Genomic DNA, 25810 nt, shown 5'->3' on the forward strand with positions numbered 1-25810 from the left:
AGGGCCCTCATACCACCCTCATGGAGTCTGTTTCTGACCATTTGAGCAGACACATGCACATTTGTGGCCTGCTGGAGGTCATTTTTCAGGGCTCTGGCAGTGCTTCTCCTGCTCCTCCTTGCACAAATGCGGAGGTAGCGGTCCTGCTGCTGGGTTGTTGCCTTCCTATGGCCTCCTCCACGTCTCCTGATGTACTGACCTGTCTCCTGGTAGCGCCTCCATGCTCTGGACACTACGCTGACAGACACAGCAAACCTTCTTGCCACAGCTCGCATTGATGTGCCATCCTGGATGAGCTGCACTACCTGAGCCACTTGTGTGGGTTGTGGACTCCGTCTCATGCTACCACTAGAGTGAAAGCACCGCCAGCATTCAAAAGTGACCAAAACATCAGCCAGGAAGCATAGGAACTGAGAAGTGGTCTATGGTCCCAACCTGCAGAACCACCCCTTTATTGGGGGTGTCTTGCTAATTGCCTATAATTTCCACCTGTTGTCTAGCATGTGAAATGTATTGTCAATCAGTGTTGCTTCCTACTAAGTGGACAGTTTGATTTCACAGAAGTGTGATTGACTTGGAGTTACATTGTGTTGTTTAAGTGTTGCCTTTATTTTTTGAGCAGTATATTAGAGCTACAAGTGTTCTTCCTGCCTATAAAATAAGACATTTTTATTGGCAATTTTCAGTCTTTAATTACATTTTATTATCACCCCAAGAAATAATTTTCATATTGATATGTAGCCACATGTGGTTCCACATAATATTGTTGCCAGAACTATGTATCTACATGGTAGTTATATAGGTATATTATATAGGCAGGTACATTGCAACCACAGTGTAGGTACACATTGTTATTTATGATAGGTCTACAACTGTTACCTCCTTAACACTTTTTACAAACAGACATTTGCTCAAATTGACTGTTAAAACCATAGAGATATGCAATACTGTAATTACACTACCTACCTATATATAGTACATACACAGTTGAAATGGCATGTTATTGGAAGTGGAAAACTTTTGATTGAATTGAGCTTCCCTGTTGATTGTCAAGCATGACATTTATTTCCAAAAATCTCATGGAGTCAAATCCTCTACTTAAAAACCCGAGATATCTCAAATTGTGATACCATGACTCCTTATGAAAGGCACTCTGTGATGAAATGACCTAACTGTTTGTTGCAGATCGTTGACTGGAAATGCTGTGCAGGATCAAAAGGCACTCTGGCACACATACAGACATGTTAAGCAACAATTCCCCTGCCTGTACGACCAAACAACACTGCCAATGATTTCCTGAAAAGTATCATTTTTGCGTCCAAAAGCGTTATTGCTTTATTCCCAATGGGCAGAGGTTGCCGAGCAACTCTCCGATGGGGGTTGACGTGATCATACATTTCCATTCGTTAAGGATGCCATTAGATTACAACACATTGCAAACGGTTCCATCACTGTCCTCGCACTACAATTGTAACCCAATAAATCACACTTCACCAATAAGCTTGACTGTTTTAGGTACCTTTGTCTCTCTTCTAATCTCGGTTAACCCAGAACTAAAATCTCATGTAATTTGGTCAGAAACTCGAAGTCCGTCCAAGAGATTATCTCTCTTCAAGAAAACTGAAACAGATATGTCTCTTTTCAAAGACAATTGGTATTTATAGTGACATCACATTGCATTACTGTACATTTCTTTTCAACCACATAAGTGAAAAGCTCTCCAAACAAACAAAATCAGTGATCTTTAAAGGGGATACGATGTGATTGTGAACCTCACTTGGCAACTATGGTAAAAGATAAAAAAGGGCAAGTGTAATTTCAAACACTGTGCATTTCTCTACAGGAAAACACATCTTGACTAGACTATGGTTGAGATTTCACAAAGATTTCAATGTAATGAGAACTCCTATTACTCTGCAATGAATAAGAAGGACCTGTGTTCAATTTAAGTCACGTTATGCTCTTACAATGTCATTGTTAGCCAGTGAAGCATAAAATAACTATTTTGTGGCCTGGCTATTTCACCCTCCTGCTCCTACAGTATGTGCTCTGTGTGTGTGTGTTGGTTTTCACTGCAATTATCCAATGGTTCCTTCTCTAAGAAAGGAATACACACTTTGAGCTAAAACAAAACAATTTCACCCAGTCCAGTGCTCAACCAGCAGATTAGACAATATACATTCAATCACAATTTATACAGCCATCAATTTGAATGAAAGCTGGCCAAAACAGGACAAGGACCAGGAATGGGAAACCCATGCATGGAGTATGTGGATATCTCTATTAGATCCAAGCAGTACAGAGAGTGTTAGGCCTTGTGAGGGTCTGGCAGGGAGTAAGAGGGCTGAGTAGTTTTGCATTTTATCCACTAATGGATAATATGAGATATGGGGACAGGTAAACTGATCTAAGATCAGTGCCTAAGAGCAATTTATAACTGGAACTTAGAAGGCATAGGGTCCCACGATGATGGTGAGCCGGAGCAGAGAGCTGGAGCGGTAGTTGAGGGCATTGTTGTGGGTGACCATCTCCAGGTCGACCACGTGCTCTCGCGGTCCGGTCAGCGGCTTGGTCATCACCAGCATGGCACTGACGTTACTGGAGCGCTGGTAGGTTAAAGGGATTATTTAGGTTAGCATGTTCTGAGGATGCTAACAAGGGTTCTATCACAACCATTATTTTACACTTGTTGGATAAAAACAAGCAATTGTCAATAAACATTCCTAAAATGTTGATAGATCAAAATACGCTAGACTAGGGTGGATAATTTTTTTGTCTGTGAAATAGATAAATAGCAAATGGCAGTGTAAACACTTTTTTGCACATTTGTCACAGTAAACTTGCAGTCGCACGGTGCTATGTTGTATGGTCCATCTACTACAACTTGGGGAAAAAAATGCAGTTTATTAGGCTACAGATGAAATAAGTAATGATACATTTTACAGAGTGGTGAAAGTTCACAGTGAACTTGATGCTCCTTTCCAATAAATATTGAGGGTCTTAATTTGTATGCTGGTGACATGATTATCGGTGCTTGGCTGCCAATTGACAAATAAAACTGATCTTGCGCTTATCCATAATCTCATCATGTATCCTCTGCACTATGTACAGCTGTTGGCTGGAACAATGCACATTTGCTGTTTATTGCAGACTTTTTGTGCCAAAACTATCGACAAAGTTAAAAGTGGGATGGAAACTTATTGAACAGTTTTTTATTCTGTAAATTAAGTACCTTTTTATGTGCACTACGTCATTACGCACAGCTTTTTAGTCGCAAGAAGTCAGTTTGATGGAAACACACCACTGCTGGTAAAATTTGTATAATTTTTGGTGCAAATATTAGAATATTTGCATCGAACCTACTTTTTATTTGCTTCAAACTACTTTTTAGATATCCAATAATAAATGATGTATGTGGGAAATATGTGTGAGCTATCCATTTAAGGGTAAGGGATCGCAATGAGGGGAAGTCAAAAGAAGATTTAATTAAAGGGACTGTCTCACACGATATTCCCTAAATAGCAAAGGGCAACTAGAACATCTGAAACCACCCCCTACCTCAAATAAGTGTTTAAATAACACAGTAGATGAGAGATCATTCAATTACGCTACCACTTAGGTAGAAAAGCAAGTGACAAATGCTGACACCATCTGACATGATGGTAATGTTAATGCCTGGTGAGTGACTGAAACATCTCTGGGCTCACCCTGAGGAAGAACTCCCCTCCCTCGTTGCCAGACTTGACCCTGAAGGTGTTGAGCATGTTAGGGTAGACGCTCGTGGCCTGGATCTGGAAGATGTCGGCTGGGACGGAGCGCTCCGACGAGATGCTCATGTACTTGTAGACGATGGACGGCGGCAGGCCTCTGCACACTGTGGGGGACTGGCAGCTGCAACGCCTACAGACATGCAGAGACAGAGAGAACCATTGGATGTGGTCATGTTAGCAGATACTTTTATACATATGGCCTATGTGGTTTTTAGCTACAGTGCCTTGTGAAAGTATTCGGCCCCCTTGAACTTTGCGACCTTTTGCCACATTTCAGGCTTCAAACATAAAGATATAAAACTGTATTTTTTTGTGAGACACAATCATGAAGTGGAACGACATTTATTGGATATTTCAAACTTTTTTAACAAATCAAAAACTGAAAAATTGGGCGTGCAAAATTATTCAGCCCCTTTACTTTCAGTGCAGCAAACTCTCTCAAGAAGTTCAGTGAGGATCTCTGAATTATCCAATGTTGACCTAAATGACTAATGATGATAAATACAATCCACCTGTGTGTAATCAAGTCTCCGTATAAATGCACCTGCACTGTGATAGTCTCAGAGGTCCGTCAAAAGCGCAGAGAGCATCATGAAGAACAAGGAACACACCAGGCAGATCCGAGATACTGTTGTGAAGAAGTTTAAAGCCGGATTTGGATACAAAAAGATTTCCCAAGCTTTAAACATCCCAAGGAGCACTGTGCAAGCGATAATATTGAAATGGAAGGAGTATCAGACCACTGCAAATCTACCAAGACCTGGCCGTCCCTCTAAACTTTCAGCTCATACAAGGAGAATACTGATCAGAGATGCAGCCAAGAGGCCCATGATCACTCGGGATGAACTGCAGAGATCTACAGCTCAGGTGGGAGACTCTGTCCATAGGACATCAATCAGTCGTATATTGCACAAATCTGGCCTTTATGGAAGAGTGGCAAGAAGAAAGCCATTTCTTAAAGATATCCATAAAAAGTGTAGTTTAAAGTTTGCCACAAGCCACCTGGGAGACACACCAAACATGTGGAAGAAGGTGCTCTGGTCAGATTAAACCAAAATTGAACTTTTTGGCAACAATGCAAAACGTTATGTTTGGCGTAAAAGCAACACAGCTGAACACACCATCCCCACTATCAAACATGGTGGTGGCAGCATCATGGTTTGGGCCTGCTTTTCTTCAGCAGGGACAGGGAAGATGGTTAAAATTGATGGGAAGATGGATGGAGCCAAATACAGGACCATTCTGAAAGAAAACCTGATGGAGTCTGCAAAAGACCTGAGACTGGGACGGAGATTTGTCTTCCAACAAGACAATGATCCAAAACATAAAGCAAAATCTACAATGGAATGGTTCAAAAATAAACATATCCAGGTGTTAGAATGGCCAAGTCAAAGTCCAGACCTGAATCCAATCGAGAATCTGTGGAAAGAACTGAAAACTGCTGTTCACAAAGTCTCTCCATCCAACCTCACTGAGCTCGAGCTGTTTTGCAAGGAGGAATGGGAAAACATTTCAGTCTCTCGATGTGCAAAACTGATAGAGACATACCCCAAGCGACTTACAGCTGTAATCGCAGCAAAAGGTGGCGCTAATAATTTTGCACGCCCAATTTTTCAGTTTTTGATTTGTTAAAAAAGTTTGAAATATCCAATAAATGTCGTTCCACTTCATGATTGTGTCCCACTTGTTGTTGATTCTTCACAAAAAAATACAGTTTTATATCTTTATGTTTGAAGCCTGAAATGTGGCAAAAGGTCGCAAAGTTCAAGGGGGGCGAATACTTTCGCAAGGCACTGTATGTGGTCCTTTTAGCAGACACTTTATCAATCTCGTCCTTGTGGCTTTGTCTACAGTATGTGTTTTTTTTAGCTAGCACTTTTATTGATGTGGTTTTGTGTAAATGGTCATTTTAGCACTTTAACACACATTGTTTTAGCTATGAGGTCATTTTAGCTGACACTTTTATCCATGTGGTCCATGCTGTCTGTAACTCCCCACTAATGTGTGTAACTTATGTTGTAGCCTAGATACTGACTGAAAAGCAGGGGGAAAAAACACTTACACTGCCTGGCTGCCTCCTGCATATATTTGCAATTATGTAATCTTAACCTTAACCTAAATTAGTTTATACGTCATGTCGATCATATCCTCCTAATTTTTGAGAATGGTTTGATCCCTCGGAGGTATGGGCCAAGTGAGAATAAAAGGCTGAGTGAGGGAGCAGGGGAGGAGCAGCAAGTGTGTAAAGTTTTTTTGGCGTGAAGTAACACGTAAGGTTGTTTAGTGCACGGGGAAAGGAATCCTCAAAGTCAAATCAAATGTTATTTGTCACATGCTTCATAAACAACAGGTGTAGCGTAACAGTGAAATGATTACTTCCCAACAATGCAGAGAAAGGAAATAGAGAAATAATAGAAAAGTAATAACACAAGTTAATAAAAGTAATAATAAACACACAATGACTTGGCTATATACACAGGTACCAGTACCGAGTCAATGTGCTGGGGTACGAGGTAACTGAGTTAGATATGTACATATAACTAGGAATAATGTGACAAGGCAACGGGATAAATAATAAACATTAGTAGCAGTGTACAGGGCCTTCAGAAAGTATTCATACCCATTGACTTATTCCACAGTTCGTTGTTTTACAGCCTGAATTCAAAATTGATTAAATATTTTTTTCTCTCTCACCCATCTACACCCAAATACCCCATAATGACAAAGTGAAAACATGTTTTTAGAAATGTTTGCAAATTTATTGAAAATGAAATACAGAAATATCTCATTTACACAAGTATTCACACCCCCGAGTCAATACTTTGTAAAAGCACCTTTGGCGGCAACTGAGTTAGGAAGCACGCCTGTATCTTTGTAGTGACTGGGTGTACTGACACACCATCCAAAGTGTAATTAATAACTTCACCATGCACAAAAGGATATTAAATGTCTGCATTTTAATTTAAATTGAATCCATCTACCAATAGGAAAACCTCCCTGGTCTTTGTGGTTGAATCTATGTTTGAAATTCACTGCCCGACTAAGGGACCTTATACAGACAGTTGCATATGTGGGATACAGAGATGAGGTACTCATTCAAAAATCATGTTAAACACTATTATTGCATACAGAGTGAGTCCATGCAACTTACTACGAGACTTGCACATTTTTACTCCTGAACATACAGTATTTAAGCTTGCCATAACAAAGGCATTGAATAGTTTTATTTGTAATTCATTTGCAAAAATCTGGAAAAACAATTCCACTTTGACATTATGGGGTATTGTGTGTAAGCCATTGATCCAAAAGTCTCAATTTAAATCAATTTTAAATTCAGGTTCTAACACAACAAAATGTGGAAAAAGTCAAGGGGTGTGAATACTTTCTGATGGCACTGTATGTGATGAGTCAAAAAAGTTAGTGCAAAAAGGGTCAATGCAGATAGGCCCTAGAAATGGGACTTCCTCTGACACCGCCTGGTATAGAGGTCCAGGATGGCATGGAGCTTGGCCCCAGTGATGTACTGGGCTGTACGCATTACCCTCTGTAGCGCCATGCGGTCAGATGCCAAGAAGTTGCTATACCAAGCAGTGATGCAGCTAGAACATCCAAAGTTGTGCTATAAACTCACAGACAACACAAAGATTCCTTGATGTCCTTCCAGATTCCCTCTGTCTACCCAAGGACGCCAGAGGACAAAAATCAGTTAACCACCTAACTGAGGAACTCAATTTAACCTTGCGCAATACCCTAGATGCAGTTGCACCCCTAAAAACTAAAAACATTTCTCATAAGAAACTAGCTTCCTGGTACACAGAAAATACCCGAGCTCTGAAGCAAGCTTCCAGAAAATTGGAACGGAAATGGCGCCACACCAAACTGGAAGTCTTCCGACTAGCTTGGAAAGACAGTACCGTGCAGTACCGAAGAGCCCTTACTGCTGCTCGATCATCCTATTTTTCTAACTTAATTAAGGAAAATAAGAACAATCCGAAATTCCTTTTTGATACTGTCGCAAAGCTAACTAAAAAGCAGCATTCCCCAAGAGAGGACTTTAGCAGTGATAAATTCATGAACTTCTTTGAGGAAAAGATTATGATTATTAGAAAGCAAATTACGGACTCCTCTTTAAATCTGCGTATTCCTTCAAAGCTCAGTTGTCCTGAGTCTGCACAACTCTGCCAGGACCTAGGATCAAGAGAGACGCTCAGGTGTTTTAGTACTATATCTCTTGACACAATGATGAAAATAATCATGGCCTCTAAACCTTCAAGCTGCATACTGGACCCTATTCCAACTAAACTACTGAAAGAGCTGCTTCCTGTGCTTGGCCCTCCTATGTTGAACATTATAAACGGCACTCTATCCACCGGATGTGTACCAAACTCACTAAAAGTGGCAGTAATAAAGCCTCTCTTGAAAAAGCCAAACCTTGACCCAGAAAATAGAAAAAACTATCGGCCTAAATCGAATCTTCCATTCCTCTCAAAAATTTTAGAAAAGGCTGTTGCGCAGCAACTCACTGCCTTCCTGAAGACAAACAATGTATACGAAATTCTGGTTTTAGACCCCATCATAGCACTGAGACTGCACTTGTGAAGGTGGTAAATTACATTTTAATGGCATCGAACCGAGGCTCTGCATCTGTCCTCGTGCTCCTAGACCTTAGTGCTGCTTTTGATACCATCGATCACCACATTCTTTTGGAGAGATTGGAAACCCAAATTGGTCAACACAGACAAGTTCTGGCCTGGTTTAGATCTTATCTGTCGGAAAGATATCAGTTTGTCTCTGTGAATGGTTTGTCCTCTGACAAATCAACTGTAAATTTCGGTGTTCCTCAAGGTTCCGTTTTAGGACCACTATTGTTTTCACTATATATTTACCTCTTGGGGATGTCATTCGAAAACATAATGTTAACTTTCACTGCTATGCGGATGACACACAGCTGTACATTTCAATGAAACATGGTGAAGCCCCAAAATTGCCCTTGCTAGAAGCATGTGTTTCAGACATAAGGAAGTGGATGGCTGCAAACTTTCTACTTTTAAACTCGGACAAAACAGAGATGCTTGTTCTAGGTCCCAAGAAACAAAGAGGTCTTCTGTTGAATCTGACAATTAATCTTAATGGTTGTACAGTCGTCTCAAATAAAACTGTGAAGGACCTCGGCGTTACTCTGGACCCTGATCTCTCATTTGAAGAACATATCAAGACCATTTCAAGGACAGCTTTTTTCCATCTACGTAACATTGCAAAAATCAGAAACTTTCCGTCCAAAAATGATGCAGAAAAATAAATCCATGCTTTTGACACTTATAGGTTAGACTACTGCAATGCTCTACTTTCCGGCTACCCGGATAAAGCACTAAATAAACTTCAGTTAGTGCTAAATACGGCTGCTAGAATCCTGACTAGAACCAAAAAATTGTGCTAGCCTCCCTACACTGGCTTCCTGTCAAAGCAAGGGATGATTTCAAGGTTTTACTGCTAACCTACAAAGCATTACATGGGCTTGCTCCTACCTATCTCTCTGATTTGGTCCTGCCGTACATACCTACACGTACGCTACGGTCACAAGACGCAGGCTTCCTAATTGTCCCTAGAATTTCTAAGCAAACAGCTGGAGGCAGGGCTTTCTCCTATAGAGCTCAATTTTTATGGAACAGTCTGCCTACCCATGTCAGAGACGCAAACTCGGTCTCAACCTTTAAGTCTTTACTGAAGACTTATCTCTTCAGTGGGTCATATGATTGAGTGTAGTCTGGCCCAGGAGTGGGAGGGTGAACGGAAAGGCTCTGGAGCAACGAACCGCCCTTGCTGTCTCTGCCTGGCCGGTTCCCCTCTTTCCACTGGGATTCTCTGCCTCTAACCCTATTACAGGGGCTGAGTCACTGGCTTACTGGGGCTCTCTCATGCCGTCCCTGGAAGGGGTGCGTCACCTGAGTGGGCTGATTCATTGATGTGGTCATCCTGTCTGGGTTGGCGCCCCCCCTTGGGTTGTGCCATGACGGAGATCTTTGTGGGCTATACTCAGCCTTGTCTCAGGATGGTAAGTTGGTGGTTGAAGATATGCCTCTAGTGGTGTGGGGGCTGTGCTTTGGCAAAGTGGGTGGGGTTATATCCTTCCTGTTTGGCCCTGTCCGGGGGTGTCCTCGGATGGGGCCACAGTGTCTCCTGTCTCAGCCTCCAGTATTTATGCTGAAGTAGTTTATGTGTCGGGGGGCTAGGGTCAGTTTGTTATATCTGGAGTACTTCTCCTGTCCTATTCGGTGTCCTGTGTGAATTTAAGTGTGCTTTCTCTAATTCTCTCTTTCTTTCTCTCTCTCTCGGAGGACCTGAGCCCTAGGACCATGCCCCAGGACTACCTGACATGATGACTCCTTGCTGTCCCCAGTCCACCTGGCCATGCTGCTGCTCCAGTTTCAACTGTTTTGCCTTATTATTATTCGACCATGCTGGTCATTTATGAACATTTGAACATCTTGGCCATGTTCTGTTATAATCTCCACCCGGCACAGAGGACTGGCCACCCCACATAGCCTGGTTCCTCTCTACGTTTCTTCCTAGGTTTTGGCCTTTCTAGGGAGTTTTTCCTAGCCACCTTGCTTCTACACCTGCATTGCTTGCTGTTTGGGGTTTTAAGCTGTGTTTCTGTACAGCACTTTGAGATATCAGCTGATGTACGAAGGGCTATATAAATAAATTTGCTAGTCAAGATGCTCTCAATGGTGCAGCTGTAGAACATTGAGGATCTGAGGGCCTATGCCAAAATCTTTTCAGCCTCCTGAGGAAGAAGAGGCATTGTTGTGCCCTCTTCAAGACTGTCGGTGTGTGTGGATCCTTAGTGATGTGGACACCGAGGAACTTGAAGCTCTTGACACGCTCAACAACAGCCTCGTCGATGTGAATGGAGGCATGCTCAGCCATTTGTTTCCACGATCAGTTCCTATGTCTTGCAGACATTGAGGTTGTTGTCCTGACACCGCACTGCCAGGTCTTTGACCTCCTCCCTATAGGCTCTCATTGTCGGTGATCAGGCCTACCCATAGCCGAGGGAAGTAAGGGTGCTGAGGGTGCTGCAGCACCCCCTGATAAATCACAAAAAAATAAAAAATACTCATAAAAAATGAATAATAATAATCAAATTAGTGCACTAGGCCTTTATTACACCTGTATGAGCGTAGAAAGCATCCCCAGCCGAAAACATCATCCTGTCAGCAAATAAAGGTCATGCAGACACTCTATGTGGTCATTTAAGGGTCCATACTATGTATACTATGTAACCAACTGGATTTGAACCTGGGTCTCCTTCACCCCACAATACTGTGTTAGCCCGCAAAGACTTCAGGTCCCAGTCAAGGTTACTCATCATGTGATTATCATCATGCATTTCACCGGACCATATACTCACCCCTCTCCTGTCTTCACATAGGGCTCATGGCAAGGGTTCCTGGGGTAGCAGCGGAAACCGCCAAAGTAGTTCCAACACATCTCGTCCTCGCGGCAGTTGTTTCCTGTTTCACACTCATCTATGTCTGTTAATGGAGAGAAAATGTAGTCAATGGTAATTTCAATAAGAAAATAGCTTAAAATAGATTGAGCTTAGTGCAACTGTCTTGAGGTCTTTGTAAACAAGCAATGCGTAGCTTATAACTAAATGTGAAACTATAATTTCTATCTCATGTACTGTTTGTTAATCAAGTCAATACTGACTTTATACCAAGATACAAGTAAAAATCTAGGCCTAAAGCCAATGAGTTATCATTGGGGATTTAGGTAAACAGGTATTGAGATTCATTATTATGATGTACGACTTGCTGCTGGTGTAAGAGAGGGCTAGATATTATACTAGTTGAAACAGGCCTATTTACCTTGGCACATTCGGTTGCCTTGGAGCTGGTATCCCTCGGGACAGGCACAGACATATCCTCCAGGCTGATTCACGCACTGCCACTGGCACATGTAACTCGAGAAGGCGCATTCGTCGATATCTACGAATATATAAATATTACGAAGTCAACCCTTAAAGAGGGCTGACAGAAACTTCTCAGGAAAGAAAATATTAGGTGTGAGTGGGGGGATTGTGAAATTGTATCAGTATACATTAAGGTACTGATAAATATACACGGAGATTACCAAACATTAGGAACACCTTCCTAATATTGACTTGCAGTACCTTGGCAGGAGGCTTGGTTAGAGGCTAGCTCATAACCCTGCTCACACTGGCAGATGAAGGAGCCCATGATGTTGTAGCACTGGTGCTGACAGGGGTTGCTCCCCTCACACTCGTTCACATCTGCAAGACAAGGAGGGACTAATAAATTAAAAGAAAAATTGCAGAAAGGCAGAGCGGAAGTGGAAAAAGTCAAAATTTCAGGTCCATTATGATATTCTAAGAGAACAACTTGACACATACTGTATAACAAGGCAATTAGAAATGCTAGAAGGGCTCATTTTTTAAACTTCTAACACTAATAACCAGAATAATTTGAGATTGCTCTTCTCGACCATTGATGGCTGATAAATCCTACCCCCGCAAACTTATTTGAACTTTTCTCCACATCTAAATGTGTTGAGAGATAAGATAAAAAATATTAGGCTTGGTATCAGCCAAGCAAGACCTGATGAGAAGTTTGATGATATGTGCCTACCATGCAAAGGCACTATGGATTTATTCTCCTTGGTTGACACAGACATGCTCAGGAAAGTTGTCACGCCTACTCCCGCTCTCCCGCGTCGGCGCTCAATGTCGCCGGTCTACTAACCACTGGTCCTGGCAACCCACATTACGCACTTCTGGCAACCATCATTACGCACACCTGCTCCTGATCATTATGCACACCTGGACTTCATCAGTACCTTGATTACTTCCCCTTTATCTAGCCCTCAGAAGCCTCAGTCTTCAGGCTGTATTGGTTTTGTCACGTCTGCTCCCGCTCTTCCCTCCCTCTGGCGCTTGAGGGCGCCAGATTGCCTTGCATCACGCACTCCTGCCATCCATCACGCACACCTGCCTTCCCTCGTCACGCGCATCAGCGTTATTGGACCCACCTGGACTCATTTATCACCTGTTTATTTCTTCCCCTATATTTGTCAGTTCCCCAGCTCTGTTCTCCGTGGCTGCATTGATTGTTTATGTCTTTGTTTTCTGTATGCTGACGCTGTTCCTGTCTCGTTCTATGTCCGTTATTTATTAAATGTTACTCCCCGTACCTGCTTCGTCTCTCCAGCGTCAACTCATGTGACAGAATGCAGCAGCCATACATACGAAGCATCGGGGAGTACTGGCGTTCCGGTTGGTATGGTGGCATCGGCTCTGGGTCGCCACCGATGGAACCGGGGTTGCCTAGCCAGCTCGTCGGGCTTCCACTCCCTTGCTGGCTCGAGAGGTTTCTTGGCCCCGGTTGGCTCGGATGGCGCCCATCCCACGTCGGGCCTCAGCTGGATCGTCAGTTCTTGTTTGCCCAGCCGGTCCATGAGTTTCTTTTTTTTTTTTGTTTGTTTTGTTGGTGACGTCAGGGTGGATTCCGCCGCCGATGGAACCGGGGGTGCTTCTCCGCAGCTTTCGATTGTTATTGTCTTCTGTATGCTGACGCTGTTCCTGTCTCGTTCTGTGTCTGTTATTTATTAAATGTTACTCCCCGTACCTGCTTCGTCTCTCCAGTGTCAACTCATGTAACAGGTTTTAGTTTTTCATTCCCATTCTTATTTTGTATATCTTCATGGTCTTCGTTCTTAAACTAACCAAATGCACTTGCTTCCTGACTCCCTGCATATATGCTACAGAATAGTGCCTCAACAAATGGAAACAGCAGAAAATCCAGACATCTACAGAGAGTCGGCGAACAGGGACACCTAATCCACCAACCCCACAACCAACTGGCGCAATTGGGTACGGCTCAACATCATCCGAGGGGCATCACCTCCAACTAGTGAAGGACCCTCTACCACGAGCTGTCCCAGTGAGCCAGTCCCCAGCCCATCCAGCAGTCCACCCAGGTCAGCGATGCCCGATTGTCCCGCCTGTACAAATATGAAGGAACTTTGTCTAAATGCCGTGGCTTCCTACTCCAGTGCTCCTTTATTTCGCCCATTAGACAGGAGCCCGTACCACTGAGAGGTCCAAGGTTGCCACAGTCATTTCCTTGTTGACTGGACGGGCGTTGGAGTGGGCTACGGTCGTCTGGGAGAGAGGTGAGGGGTTCCTATGAAAGGTTCCTATGAAAGGTCCATGGCTCTGTTCAGGGCGGTCTTCGGTCATCCAACGGAGGGCAGAGAGGGAGGTGAGCGCCTACTCCAACTCTGGCAGAGTGCCCAGACTGCTGCGGAGTACGCCCTCACCTTCCGGACTGTGGCAGCCTCCAGCGGATGGAATGAGCCAGTACTCTGCACCTTATTCATAAGAGGACTGTGCGTAGAGTTCCAGAAGGAGCTGGCGTGTCGATATGACAACCTCTCCTTGGATACGGTCATCCTGATGGCCATCCGTCTGGATAACCTTCTTCGGGAGAGTCAAAACCGCCATCGCCTCCTACCTTCCTTATTTGGCCATCCTGAGACAGAGCCTGAACCCATGGATGTAGGGTCCACACACCTCCACGCAGAGTTTGGGCTCTGTCATTATTGTGGTCAGGAGGGGCACCAGCTTCGGTGGATCCCAACCAGGGGTCCACAAGGGCAGAGGGACAGTACCGTGATCATCCGTCTCCTGGGGTAGGCGTGAGTATTCCATCGTCATCACTTTCCACCAAACCTGTTCTGGTTTCAATTTCACTGGCTGGCTGTCCCTCATTTTGTCTTTACAGCTCTAGTGGACTCCGGTGCCATGGGGAATATCATTGCAGACGACACTACAGTGGTAGGCTTGATTACCAACAACGACGAGACGGCCTACAGGGAGGAGGCGAGGGCCCTCGGAGTGTGGTGTCAGGAAAATAACCTCACACCCCCATGTCAACAAAACAAGAGATGATCGTGGACTTCAGGAAACAGCAGAGGGAGCAGCCCCCTATCCACATCGACGGGACGGTAAGTGGAGAGGGTGGAAAGTTTTAAGTTCCTCAGCGTACACATCACGGACAAACTGAAATGGTCCACCCACACAGACAGCGGGGTGAAGAAGGCGCAGCAGCGCCTCTTCAACCTCAGGAGGCTGATGAAATTTGGCTTGTCACAAAACACTCACAAACTTTTACAGATAAACAATCGAGAGCATCCTGTCGGGCTGTATCACCGCCTGGTACGGCAACTGCTCCGCCCACAACCGTAAGGCTCTCCAGAGGGTAGTGAGGTCTGCACAACTCATCACCGGGGGCAAACTACCTGCCCTCCAGAACACCTACACCACCCAATGTCACAGGAAGGCCATAAAGATCATCAAGGACAACAACCCCCCCGAGCCACTGCCTGTTCACCCCGCTATCATCCAGAAGGTGAGGTCAGTACAGGTGCATCAAAGCGTGGACCAAGAGACTGAAAAACAGCTTCTATCTCAAGGCCATCAGACTGTTAAACAGCCATCACTAACATTGAGTGGCTGCTGCCAACATACTGACTCAACTCTAGCCACTTTAATAATGGAAAAATGTATGTAATAAATGTATCACTAACCACTTTAAACAATGCCACTTTATATAATGTCTACGTAACCTACATTACTGACCTCATACTGTACTCTATACCATCTACTGCATCTTGCCTATGCTGTTCGGCCATCACTCATTCATATATTTTTATGTACATATTCTTATTCATTCCTTTACACTTGTGTGTATAAGGTAGTTGTTGTGAAATTGTTAGGTTAGATCACTTGTTAGATATTACTGTATGGTCAGAACTAGAAGCACAAACATGTGTATGTGACAAATAACATTTGATTTGATTTGACAAGGCCCTCGCCTCCTCCCTGAACATCACCTCTCCTCTCCTTTTCCGGTTCAAGCACTGTATAGTCAACCACTGGGAACTGGGACAATCAGACACATCACATCACAGCACCACTCATCATCACCATGGGACCCCTGCACCGAGAAATCCTTCCCTTTCTCATCATCGAGGCACCAGTACACAAAGTCATCCTCGGCCTCTCGTGGCTCCAACGTCACGACCCCACCATCTCCTGGTCGAGGTTGGAGATCAACGCCTGGGCACCCAGATGTCGGAAGACCTGCTTTCCTTTACCCTGTGATTCCATGTTGGTTGATAGTCCTGTGGTTGCCCTCCAGGCCAACATATCTCCAAGACCTGTGCTACCTCTCTCCCTATTCGTAGCCCCTGGGACTGTGCCATTGACCTGCTAGCAGACTCTGTGCACTGTCTACCCACTGTCGGTGGTTGAAACCAAGGCTATTGGAGGAGTACATCCAGGAGGCTCTCTACAGGGTTTCATCCACCCATCCACTTCCCAGCGACGGCAGGCTTCTTCTTCGTGGCCAAGAAAAGAGGGAGGTCTAGGTCTGTGCATCGACTACAGAGGTCTCAATTCCATCACCACCAAGTACCTCTACCCTCTCCTGTTGGTGCCGGCTGCCATCGAACAGCTCCACGGGGCCCTGTTTTTTACTAATCTGGACCTGCGGCGTGCCTACAATCTGATCCACATCCGGGAGGGGGATGAATGGAAAATGGTCTGCAGCACAATGTCTGGGCACTATGAGTACTTGGTGATGGTTTATGGATTAGCCAATGCTCCGTCGGTGTTCTAGGCATTCGTGAACAAGGTGTTCGGGGACATGCTTGGGCGTCAGGTGGTCGTGTTAATTGACGACATCCTGATCTACTCGGCCAACTTGGAAGATCACAACGCCCACGTCCGGGTAGTCCTGGGACGCATCCTGTAGAACAACCTGTACGTCAAAGCGGAGAAGTACCAGTTCCATCAAGCCGCTGTCTCCTTTGGATACCGGATCAGCCCGCAAGGAGTGGTTATGGATGAAAGGAAGGTCGGGCAGAAAGGTCAGGGCCAGTCCCAACCAACATAAAGGGACAACGTTTTTTGGGGTTTCCCAACTTCTACTGACGCTTGATTAAGAACTTCAGCTCCATCGCCTCTCCTCTCACCTCTCTCCTCAAGGGTGACCCCCGCAAGTTGGTGTGGAGTCCTGCAGCCGATGAGGCCTTCCACCGACCGAAGGGGGGTTTCACCTTGGCCCCGTTGCTGAAACACCGAGATCCTATGCTGCCCTTTGTGGTGGAGGTGGACATCTCAGAAGTGGGTGTGGAGGCTGTCCTGTCACAACGCCAAGGTAACCCAAAAATGTTGTATACATGTGCATACTACTTTTAAAAAAAACAGTCTCCAAGAACACATTTCTCATCCTCACCGACCATTGGAACCTGGAGTACATATGGACAGTGAGGCAGCTGAACCCGCACCAAGTAAGGTGGGCCCTTTTCTTCACTAGATTCAATTTCACCCTGTCATACCTCCCAGGTTCAAAAAACATCAAAACCGATGCCCTGTCCCGTCTCCACGATTCGGGAGAGGTTCCTGTCCTGAGTGCACATATCACTCCGCCCATCCGAATCGTTGTCCTCGTGCTTTGGGATGTAGATGTGGACATCTGCCAGGCTCTGGAGAGGGAACCCGCGCCTGCTAGCTGCCCTCCGGAGCACAGCTACATTCCCAAAGAGGTAAGGGATTGGCTGTTGACCTGGGCGTACACATCCCTTGTCGCTGGACACCCAGGTATCACCCGCACCATTTAATCCATCTCCGCTAAGTACTGGTGGCCAACCTTGGCGCACCACATCGTCCGCTACGTCAACACCTGCTCCGTATGTGCCCAAACCAAATTTCCCCGGCACGCTCCAGCAGGGAAACCCTTTCCGTGCCTCAGCAGCCTTGGTCTCATCTGTCCATTGATTTAATCACTGATCTCTCCTCTTCTGGGGAGATCAGCACAGCCAAAAGAGGACTGGCCAACCCTCAGAGCCTGGTTCCTCTCTAGGTTCCTTCCTAGCTTCTGGCCTTTCTAGGGAGTTTTTCCTAGCCACCGTGCTTCTACTTCTGCATTGCTTGCTGTTTGGGGTTTTAGGCTGGGTTTCTGTACAGCACTTTTTGACATTGGCTGATGTAAAAAGGGCTTTATAAATAGTTGGAGGTGTTAGACGTGTGGGAGAGAACACTGAGTCTGTTCAGAAAGCTCAAAGGCTCAACGCACTGTTCCTCTCATACCCTAGCCTGATTCCAGATATGTTTGTGCTGTATTTATTGCCAAATCCTATGGTCATTGACAGCACAAACAGATCTGAGACCAGCCTACTCTTACCCTGCTGATGTAACTAATTTTGTGACGACAGTGATGGACACAAGGTGAGAATTATGTCATCCTGGAGGCTGGAAGTCTGTGGAAACAAGTTCCCCTTTCAACCACACACACACACACACACACACACACACACACACACACACACACACACACACACACACACACACACACACACACACACACTTCCAGTTAACAAAGCCTGACCCTGCTTTTGGCTGGTGGGATTGGGAGGTGAATAGCTCTAATGATCAAAGCTGGCCTCCACTCAGCATATATGAGGGGAAAAAGTGACGATACTGTCACCCTGCAACCTTTTTTCCCTAGAAATTAAGACCAGTGACAAGTTGACATGCTGACAGAGGTGAACCAATCCTGAAATCAAACTTGAGTTTGATGTAGCATAAGTGTAATTAACACACTGTGCCAGAAATACGAGTGCAAAGAACATGACACCTTAAAATATAGTACTTCTTGCCAGAATTGGATAAAACTACAACGTTGAAATATGACCGCACTACAGAGTGCATGCACATATTGTCCCCCACCCGCCCCCAGAACATTTCATACAAAAAGCTTGGTTTACAAAGATCCCTGTGTCTTTGCAAGAATGCTGTGCCAAGCACCCCTATATATTCTCATTCCGTCAAGGTGTCAGGTTCAAAATGCTTCATCGCAAGGGGACTACTGAGGGAAGCCCCCCCCCCCCCCCACCCACCACTTCAAATATGTAAACATCCAGGATGAGAAACTACTGTTTTGAGAAGGGCAACAGCTCTTCCTTTGAAATGACGAAAGAGAGTAAACAAGGGAACTAAGCTTCTGAAAGAATATGCCACAGACCAAATCAAATGCTAAAGACTAAAGCCCATAAGTAAGCACATGCAGTGATGTTGTGACTACTTTTTTGGTGGACCTATCTGTCCATGTCTGAGGTGGATGAGATGTGGGATGGCTCTAGTCAGTGTCTGCTGGTTGTCTCCTCTTTGGCGCTTCAATAATGAGTTTCTATTCAACCTTACAGTCAATGTAATGATTGAACAGTAGAATACTCAGGCTCTGTTCCAATACTTTAGAAATATGTCCTTCCTTCCTTGGGGAGAAATTACAAATCACTAATCTGACCAGGTTGGATTGGTGAAAGCAATAGGGTGGAAACCTTGCCTTCACATGATATTTTCAGTTACAAATCAGTGATTACAGTTCCTAAGGGTTTACCTAGTCCACTTCTAACACAAATGGGGCACAGACCTCTCCAGGCTTTTGAGCTGTGCAGGACGGAAATGAAGATGAAGACGAGCTAACTTGTCAGAAATAAACTTGCATGTAACATTGTCACAATTGAGTTAGGAATATTGTTACCTAAAGCAATCTTACTGGAAGCAGCCACTCATTTTTAGGAACTAATTTTAAGTTTGTCTCCACAGATCAAATGCTGAGGTCAATTCAAAAGTGTTTATTTATTCCCACATTTCCTGGAAAAGGAATCCCTAGGCTGTGTTCAGTAGGCACGTAGTGGGAAAGAACATTCGGAAACAGAGTGAAATGGAGAGGTACTATCTGAACTTACCCAATAAGAAATACTTGTTTTCGTTTTCTATTGCAAAACGTTTTTGCTACTGTATGTCCTAATGCACACAGCCCTGCTTTCTTCAGCAGTGCAACATAATAATAGCACGGCTAATTCCCTCCCTATGCCTTCCTCTTGGCCCTAACCCTTCAATGTTTGCCTATCTGGAAGGTGGAAGCATTTTGATGAAGCTATACCACTACACTGCTCAAACCTTTCCAGATCTGTAAACATTAAAGAATTAAGGCTGGAGTTAAATCCCGCCCTGGGAACTTTTATTAATGGTTTAAGTGCCACGGTCTTATTAGCATTAGTTACCAGACTCGCAGGCAGCATGTGGCAAATGTTTACCAGTTGTAAGAACAAGACACTGCAATAACCTTTCTTGGTAACAGTGTATGTTTTGACTGTGATGACAAACTGGAAAAGTATCAATGCAAATGACTAAAGCCATTTTCTTTGGAGATGTTGCATCGTTTTGATTTTGTATCTGACACTGTATAATACTGTACAGTACATACCACTAATCTGTCTGCCTTAAGTTTGTGAATAACTCCAACTTAAGGACAGTCCCTCTGATGAAAGAAACAATATGATTAAATGAGAAAAAAATATGTTTCAGGAATGTGTTGTTGGCGACCATCTCCTTCCTTCCCTGAGCTCGGCTTGGCTGTCGCCCCATGTTGATTCAATGGTTTATGTAACAGCAATTGTTTCCCTCTACTGCCAGGATTTGGCATGTTGCAACTTGACTAAAATCTTGCACCGTTTGCCAACAGGAGATTGGAGGACGCACCCACACGCATGTACACACACACACACCCACACACACATGCATGCACACGCATGCACATGCACACAGAGACAAATGAGGACATTCTTTAATGACGGCTGCAAATCCATCATCCAAAGAAAGAGAGCAGGGGTAAATGGAAGTTAAGTGGTTCCCCACTTTACAGATCAAACACAATGCATCTTCATAACCTGCAGACAGCACATAAACTGTTCATATACGGTGTTATTGGCTTAACAAAATAGGACTACATGTAGTGTAAGATCTTCGGTGCCAATAAGGAATTTCACTAGAACTGTTTTCATACAAAGTGCTCTAAACTTGAAAAGGGACTGCAATCAATTTGAATGAATTCCAATTGGAATGAATCCTGAATTGACTGAATGACAATATGTGATGGCTATCTTTTGCCTCAATATCTGTTCATAAACTAGCATCGGTAGTACTCCAGAGGGAAATCTGCCTGCTGGGATTGCTCATTCAAATTGGGGCTCCTGCAATGCTGAGTACTGTAGCCTTAGTACTGAGTTTGTATAACTGCACTGCACTACAGTCCACTTATAAGAATCAACCTCTCATCAAAAACTGTTTGGCAGATCCATTCCTATATACTTCAAATTACATTCGTCAGGGAGTGATGGAATCTTTGTATGTAGGATTAAAATGATGCTGGACACTTCCATATCGAATCAGGGTATTTGTATTTTACTATAGCGTGCCCTAATCCTAATAAACACGCCCAAGTTAAGTTGCGTGGGCTTACTCTTACCACGGCAGTAGTTGAGCTCGTCCACCACAAACCCCGTGGCACACTGCATGGTGCCCTGGCTTTGGAAGGGGCTCTGGATGACCCGTCGGACAGGCAGAGCAGGGGCGGGTGCCAGAGGACGCTGTTCCTCCACCAGAGGGGCCACGGTGGGCTCGTCGTCACCATTACTGACGATGATCTGGGCATTCTGAGGCAGGCAGAAGTAGCCTCCAAAATGGTTGATGCACCTCATGCCGCCCTTGCAGGCGTCGGGCACCGTGGTACACTCGTTGATGTCTGAAAAAGGGAGGACTGCATTCAGAGACAGACCTGGGTTCATATAGTAAGCCACGGTTATTTTCTTTCAACTACTTAAGCTGCGCTTGATTGAGCTTGCCTGGCGCAATGACACCAGTGGAATAGCCCCAAAAGTGCTAATCCCACCCACCTGTCACTCCAGGTTGGAAAAAAACAAATAGTATTTGAACACAGGTCTGGTCGGAGTGTAACACCACCAAGTCAGCATGAGTGTACCAGGAAAACCCCCACCATCAAAATGCTTGGTATACACATACTGTATGGTATGTGTACAGTACGGTGTCTGCTAGAACTGATCGTATCTCTTCTATAGTGCTATTCAATTAATCTACTAATCAATCTATTCATTAAGTCAGAAACGTACAAGGACATTTGACAAAGTGTTGATAAGCGCCTCTTACCTTTGCATTCTTGTCGTTCCATGTCAAATGTATAGCCATCTGTGCACTGCGAATAGAAATAAGGGAGGATAAGTATCTGGTCCTCAATTGATTGGTTTGTTGATTGATTGAGGGATTGATTGATTAATCGATTGATTAATTGATCTACAAAATACGTATCACATATCTCTGAAGCTTTACAGTCTACATCTCATTAAATATGTAGTCTTATGCTCCTTTGTTATGCCACTTTGAGCCTATATATGAGGAAATCAGGCAGACAGCAATTAAGGAGTCAGCCTGAAGAACACCTGTGTCTCCCTAATTCACCCCAAAACAATGTGTTTAGTCTGTCGCCATCCAGGGTGGAATGTCTGCTCTCCTCGCTTGCTCTCTTCTGAGTCATGGGACTTGCCACTGTGTGTGCACGGGCATGTGTTGTCTCCAGTCTCCATGAGTCCAGACTCATGTTATTACCTCCCTAATTCATCAGCTCCAACAACAACAACTTCAACTACAGTCATTTGTCGAGAAGGAGACATCCTCCACTGGAGACATGCCAATGCTATCCCACCCCATCAGTGTCCATTCCAAGCCCTCTGTTAATTTTCATTAACGTTCACTTGGTACATGAGTCAGGGTTGGGGTCAACTCACATTTCAATCCAGGAAGTGAATTAACATTTTAGTTCATGAAATGCAAATTGTCCATTTGCTTACAATGACGATTTTCATTTCCTGAATTAAAAAATGTAATTGACGCCATCCTTAACTTGAATGAAATACCACTTTGAAAAACGTATATTGTCCTTCAGTACTGGCTCTTGCTTGTGCTGCCAATTACAAAAATAAATTTGCGGCTAATTTGCTGCAAATTAAGTATTGTGTGACATAATTTTGCAAATGTTGGCCACTGGTGGTGAATCTGCAGCAAACCTTAGGCAACAATAATATTTATTGCCACTAGTGGCAAACAGTTCGCCTGAGTTTTTTTCTGACAAACAATTCTCTCAAGATTCTATTTTAATATGTGGCAAACTTGTGGCAACAATATTTATTAGTGGCAAACCAGAAGTAGTTCCAAGACCAGTAAGCATTGATGACCAGTCGGTGGGAGAAGACAAATCTATTGGAAATGCAAACCAAGTGATCTACCTACCGAAGTTGTACAGTGAGTGTCTAATTTATTAATTAAACATCCTAATAAACTTAAATCATGTTAGCTAATTGATGCCTGTTTAGCAGTTTTATGGGATAGAGTGAAACACATGTTGTTGCAAACTGTCAGTGCCACAGACTGGCTAGTCCTCAGCTAGTGGCTAGCGCTTAGCTAGGTAGCTATCACATTTTTACACAATTAATGTGGTAGCTAGCTAGCTAACTAATGATTTGCCTAAACACATTTTTAGGTAAAGACTTGCTGTCTTGTAATAACAAATGTCAATATGCTAGCGTCACTGTTCAGTACCATGTTAGCTAGCACAACAGCTAAGTTTAAGTAGCAACAAGCAATATGAGCTGACTTGACCAGCTCAATATGAACTGACTTGATCAGAGCAAAACGTAACTTTTGAAGATGGCCATACCAAGATGGCCTGCCCATACCCGTCCTGTCGGAAGAGGATGCATCAACACCCTGCAAATAAGTTTGTGGTGTCACATGTGCTCCATGTCCGGCCTCTAGATCACCAGGCTGCTCGTTATGGCGCACACCTGTCACCATCGTTATGTGGATTATGACACTCACCTGGACTCCATCACCTTCTTGATTACCTCCCCTATATATGTCACTCCCTTTGATTCCTTCCCCAGGTGTCATTGTTCCTGTTTCAGTTTCATGACTGTGCTTTGTATTATGTTTTGTTTATTGAGTAACTCACTCACTCCCTGAACTTGCTTCCCGACTCTCAGCGCACATCGTTACAGAATGACGCCTCACCAAAGTGAAGCATCAGGGATTGATACATTTTTTTGGAGGTGATGTCGGGTCCGGGTGTCAGAACCGGAGCTACCTGGGAGGCCTTAGCCGGTTTGTCAGATTCCCATGCCTCGGTGGGTTCGACGGGTTCCCCTGCCTCAAAGGGCTCGATGGCTTCCCCCGCCTCAACGCGCTCGACGGCTTCCCGTGCCTCGGCGGGCCCGACGGGCTCCCGTGCCTCGGCGGGCCCGACGGGCTCCCGTGCCTCGGCGGGCTCGACGGGCTCCCGTGCCTCGGCGGGCTCCCGTACCTCGGCGGGCTCCCGTGCCTCGACGGGCTCCCTTGCCTCAGCGGGCTCGACGGGCTCCCTTGCCTCAGCGGGCTCGACGGGCTCCCATGCCTCAGCGGGCTCGACGGGCTCCCATGCCTCAGCGGGCTCGACGGGCTCCCGTGCCTCGACGGGCTCCCGTGCCTCGACCGGGGCAACCGAGGAGGTCTCAGCTGGCTCATCAGGCTCCCCCGCCTCAGCCGGTTCATCAGGTTTCTGCGCCTCAGCGGAGGCGACCAGTCCTCTCCTAATCCCTGGGATCATCCCTGTACTTGGAGTCCTGCGGCTGAAGCTGAACGTGCCGGGGAGGGAGTACTGTCACGTATGCTCTCTCTCCGGGACTCTAGGTTGCCAAGCTCCTGCGCCTCAGCTGGATCGACAGGTTCCAGCACCTTCGCAGTGGTGACTGGTTCGCACCTGATCCCCGGGATCATCATCTTGGTCCCCGGGATCATCATCTTGGTCGGAGTCCTGCGTTCTTGAGCCGTGCGTCGGAGTACTGTCACATGTGCTCCCTCTCCGCACACCTGTCACCATCGTTATGCTCATTATGACACTCACCTGGACTCAATCACCTCCTTGATTACCTGCCCTATATATGTCACACCCTTTGGTTCCTTCCCCAGGTGTCATTGTTCCTGTTTCAGTATCATGTCTGTGCGTTGTTCATGTTTCTTGTTTTGTATTATGTTTTGTTTATTGATTAAATTACCCACTCCCTGAACTTGCTTCCCGACTCTCAGCGCACATAATTACATGTGGTGCATTCACTCATAACACTTTTCTGTGATAAATGAGTGTAATGTAATCTTCAAGCTTGATAAGGTAAGCAAATTCATACATGTAGTATTCTCATAAATGTAGCCTGCTATACATTTCATCTTTGCAAAAATCTGCTCTTTAAACTGCTAGCTCATCTTGATCATGTGTTGTTCCTTCTCTTTCTAGAAGCAAACAGTTACCAAGCAGAAACACAGATTGATTAGTTTGAATCAGTTGTGTTGTCGCTTGGCTGGAGAAATATCTCATATACTGTGGCTCTCTAGGAACAGTTGGCCACACATTTAGATTTAATAGTCCTGAGTCCCAGTTTATGCTAGTCCCAGTTTTTTTTGTATAGCATTTGCACAAGGTAGAATCATTGTTTTCTTGTTGAAAATATATAGCATGCCAGTTTCAGTAAGAAGCATAGCAAGATCAAGGCAACTTTAACAGCTGACCACAGTAATTGTTTTCAGTATCTTAATGTTTGTGTTTTCTGATTGTGTCAGTGCATGCAGTCATTAAGCCTTGTACGAAGAACAAAGTTCACTCAAAGGTAATAGTTCTGAACTGGGTTTGATTTTTATTTAATTAAAAAAAAAATTGGTTTATTTTTATTTTAACTTCCATTGGTTGAAAGCAAATTTCTTATCAGTTATCACTTCATGAACATTTGTTAGTTAAACATCCTAAGGTTAAAATCCCCATAGTGTTCACATTTCTCTCATTGTCTAGGGTCAGTTTGTTATATCTGGAGTACTTCTCCTGTCCTATTCGGTGTCCTGTGTGAATTTAAGTGTGCTCTCTCTAATTCTCTCTTTCTCTCTCTCGGAGGACCTGAGCCCTAGGACTATGCCCCAGGACTACCTGACATGATGACTCCTTGCTGTCCCCAGTCCACCTGGCCGTGCTGCTGCTCCAGTTTCAACTGTTCTGCCTTATTATTATTGGACC

At 44.7% G+C, this 25810-nt stretch overlaps 1 protein-coding gene across 2 annotated transcripts in view; it reads right to left on the minus strand.

Moving 5' to 3' along the window:
• Positions 1 to 593: 593 nt before the first annotated feature.
• The window catches only part of LOC110486086 (EGF-containing fibulin-like extracellular matrix protein 1), a 40058-nt gene continuing 14841 nt past the window's right edge, over positions 594 to 25810 (minus strand). For both annotated transcript variants that reach the window (XM_021557430.2, XM_021557429.2), the window contains exons 3-9: positions 21871 to 21916; positions 21173 to 21448; positions 11950 to 12069; positions 11645 to 11764; positions 11185 to 11308; positions 3708 to 3900; positions 594 to 2606 (exon numbers count right to left, since the gene is read on the minus strand). In XM_021557430.2, the coding sequence (XP_021413105.1) occupies positions 2445 to 2606; positions 3708 to 3900; positions 11185 to 11308; positions 11645 to 11764; positions 11950 to 12069; positions 21173 to 21448; positions 21871 to 21916 (1041 nt within the window). In that variant the 3' untranslated portion in view covers positions 594 to 2444. The remainder of the gene's footprint in view (positions 2607 to 3707; positions 3901 to 11184; positions 11309 to 11644; positions 11765 to 11949; positions 12070 to 21172; positions 21449 to 21870; positions 21917 to 25810) is intronic.

Source organism: Oncorhynchus mykiss, chromosome 13 (assembly GCF_013265735.2).
Source record: "Oncorhynchus mykiss isolate Arlee chromosome 13, USDA_OmykA_1.1, whole genome shotgun sequence".
In the NCBI taxonomy this organism is placed as follows: domain Eukaryota; kingdom Metazoa; phylum Chordata; class Actinopteri; order Salmoniformes; family Salmonidae; genus Oncorhynchus; species Oncorhynchus mykiss.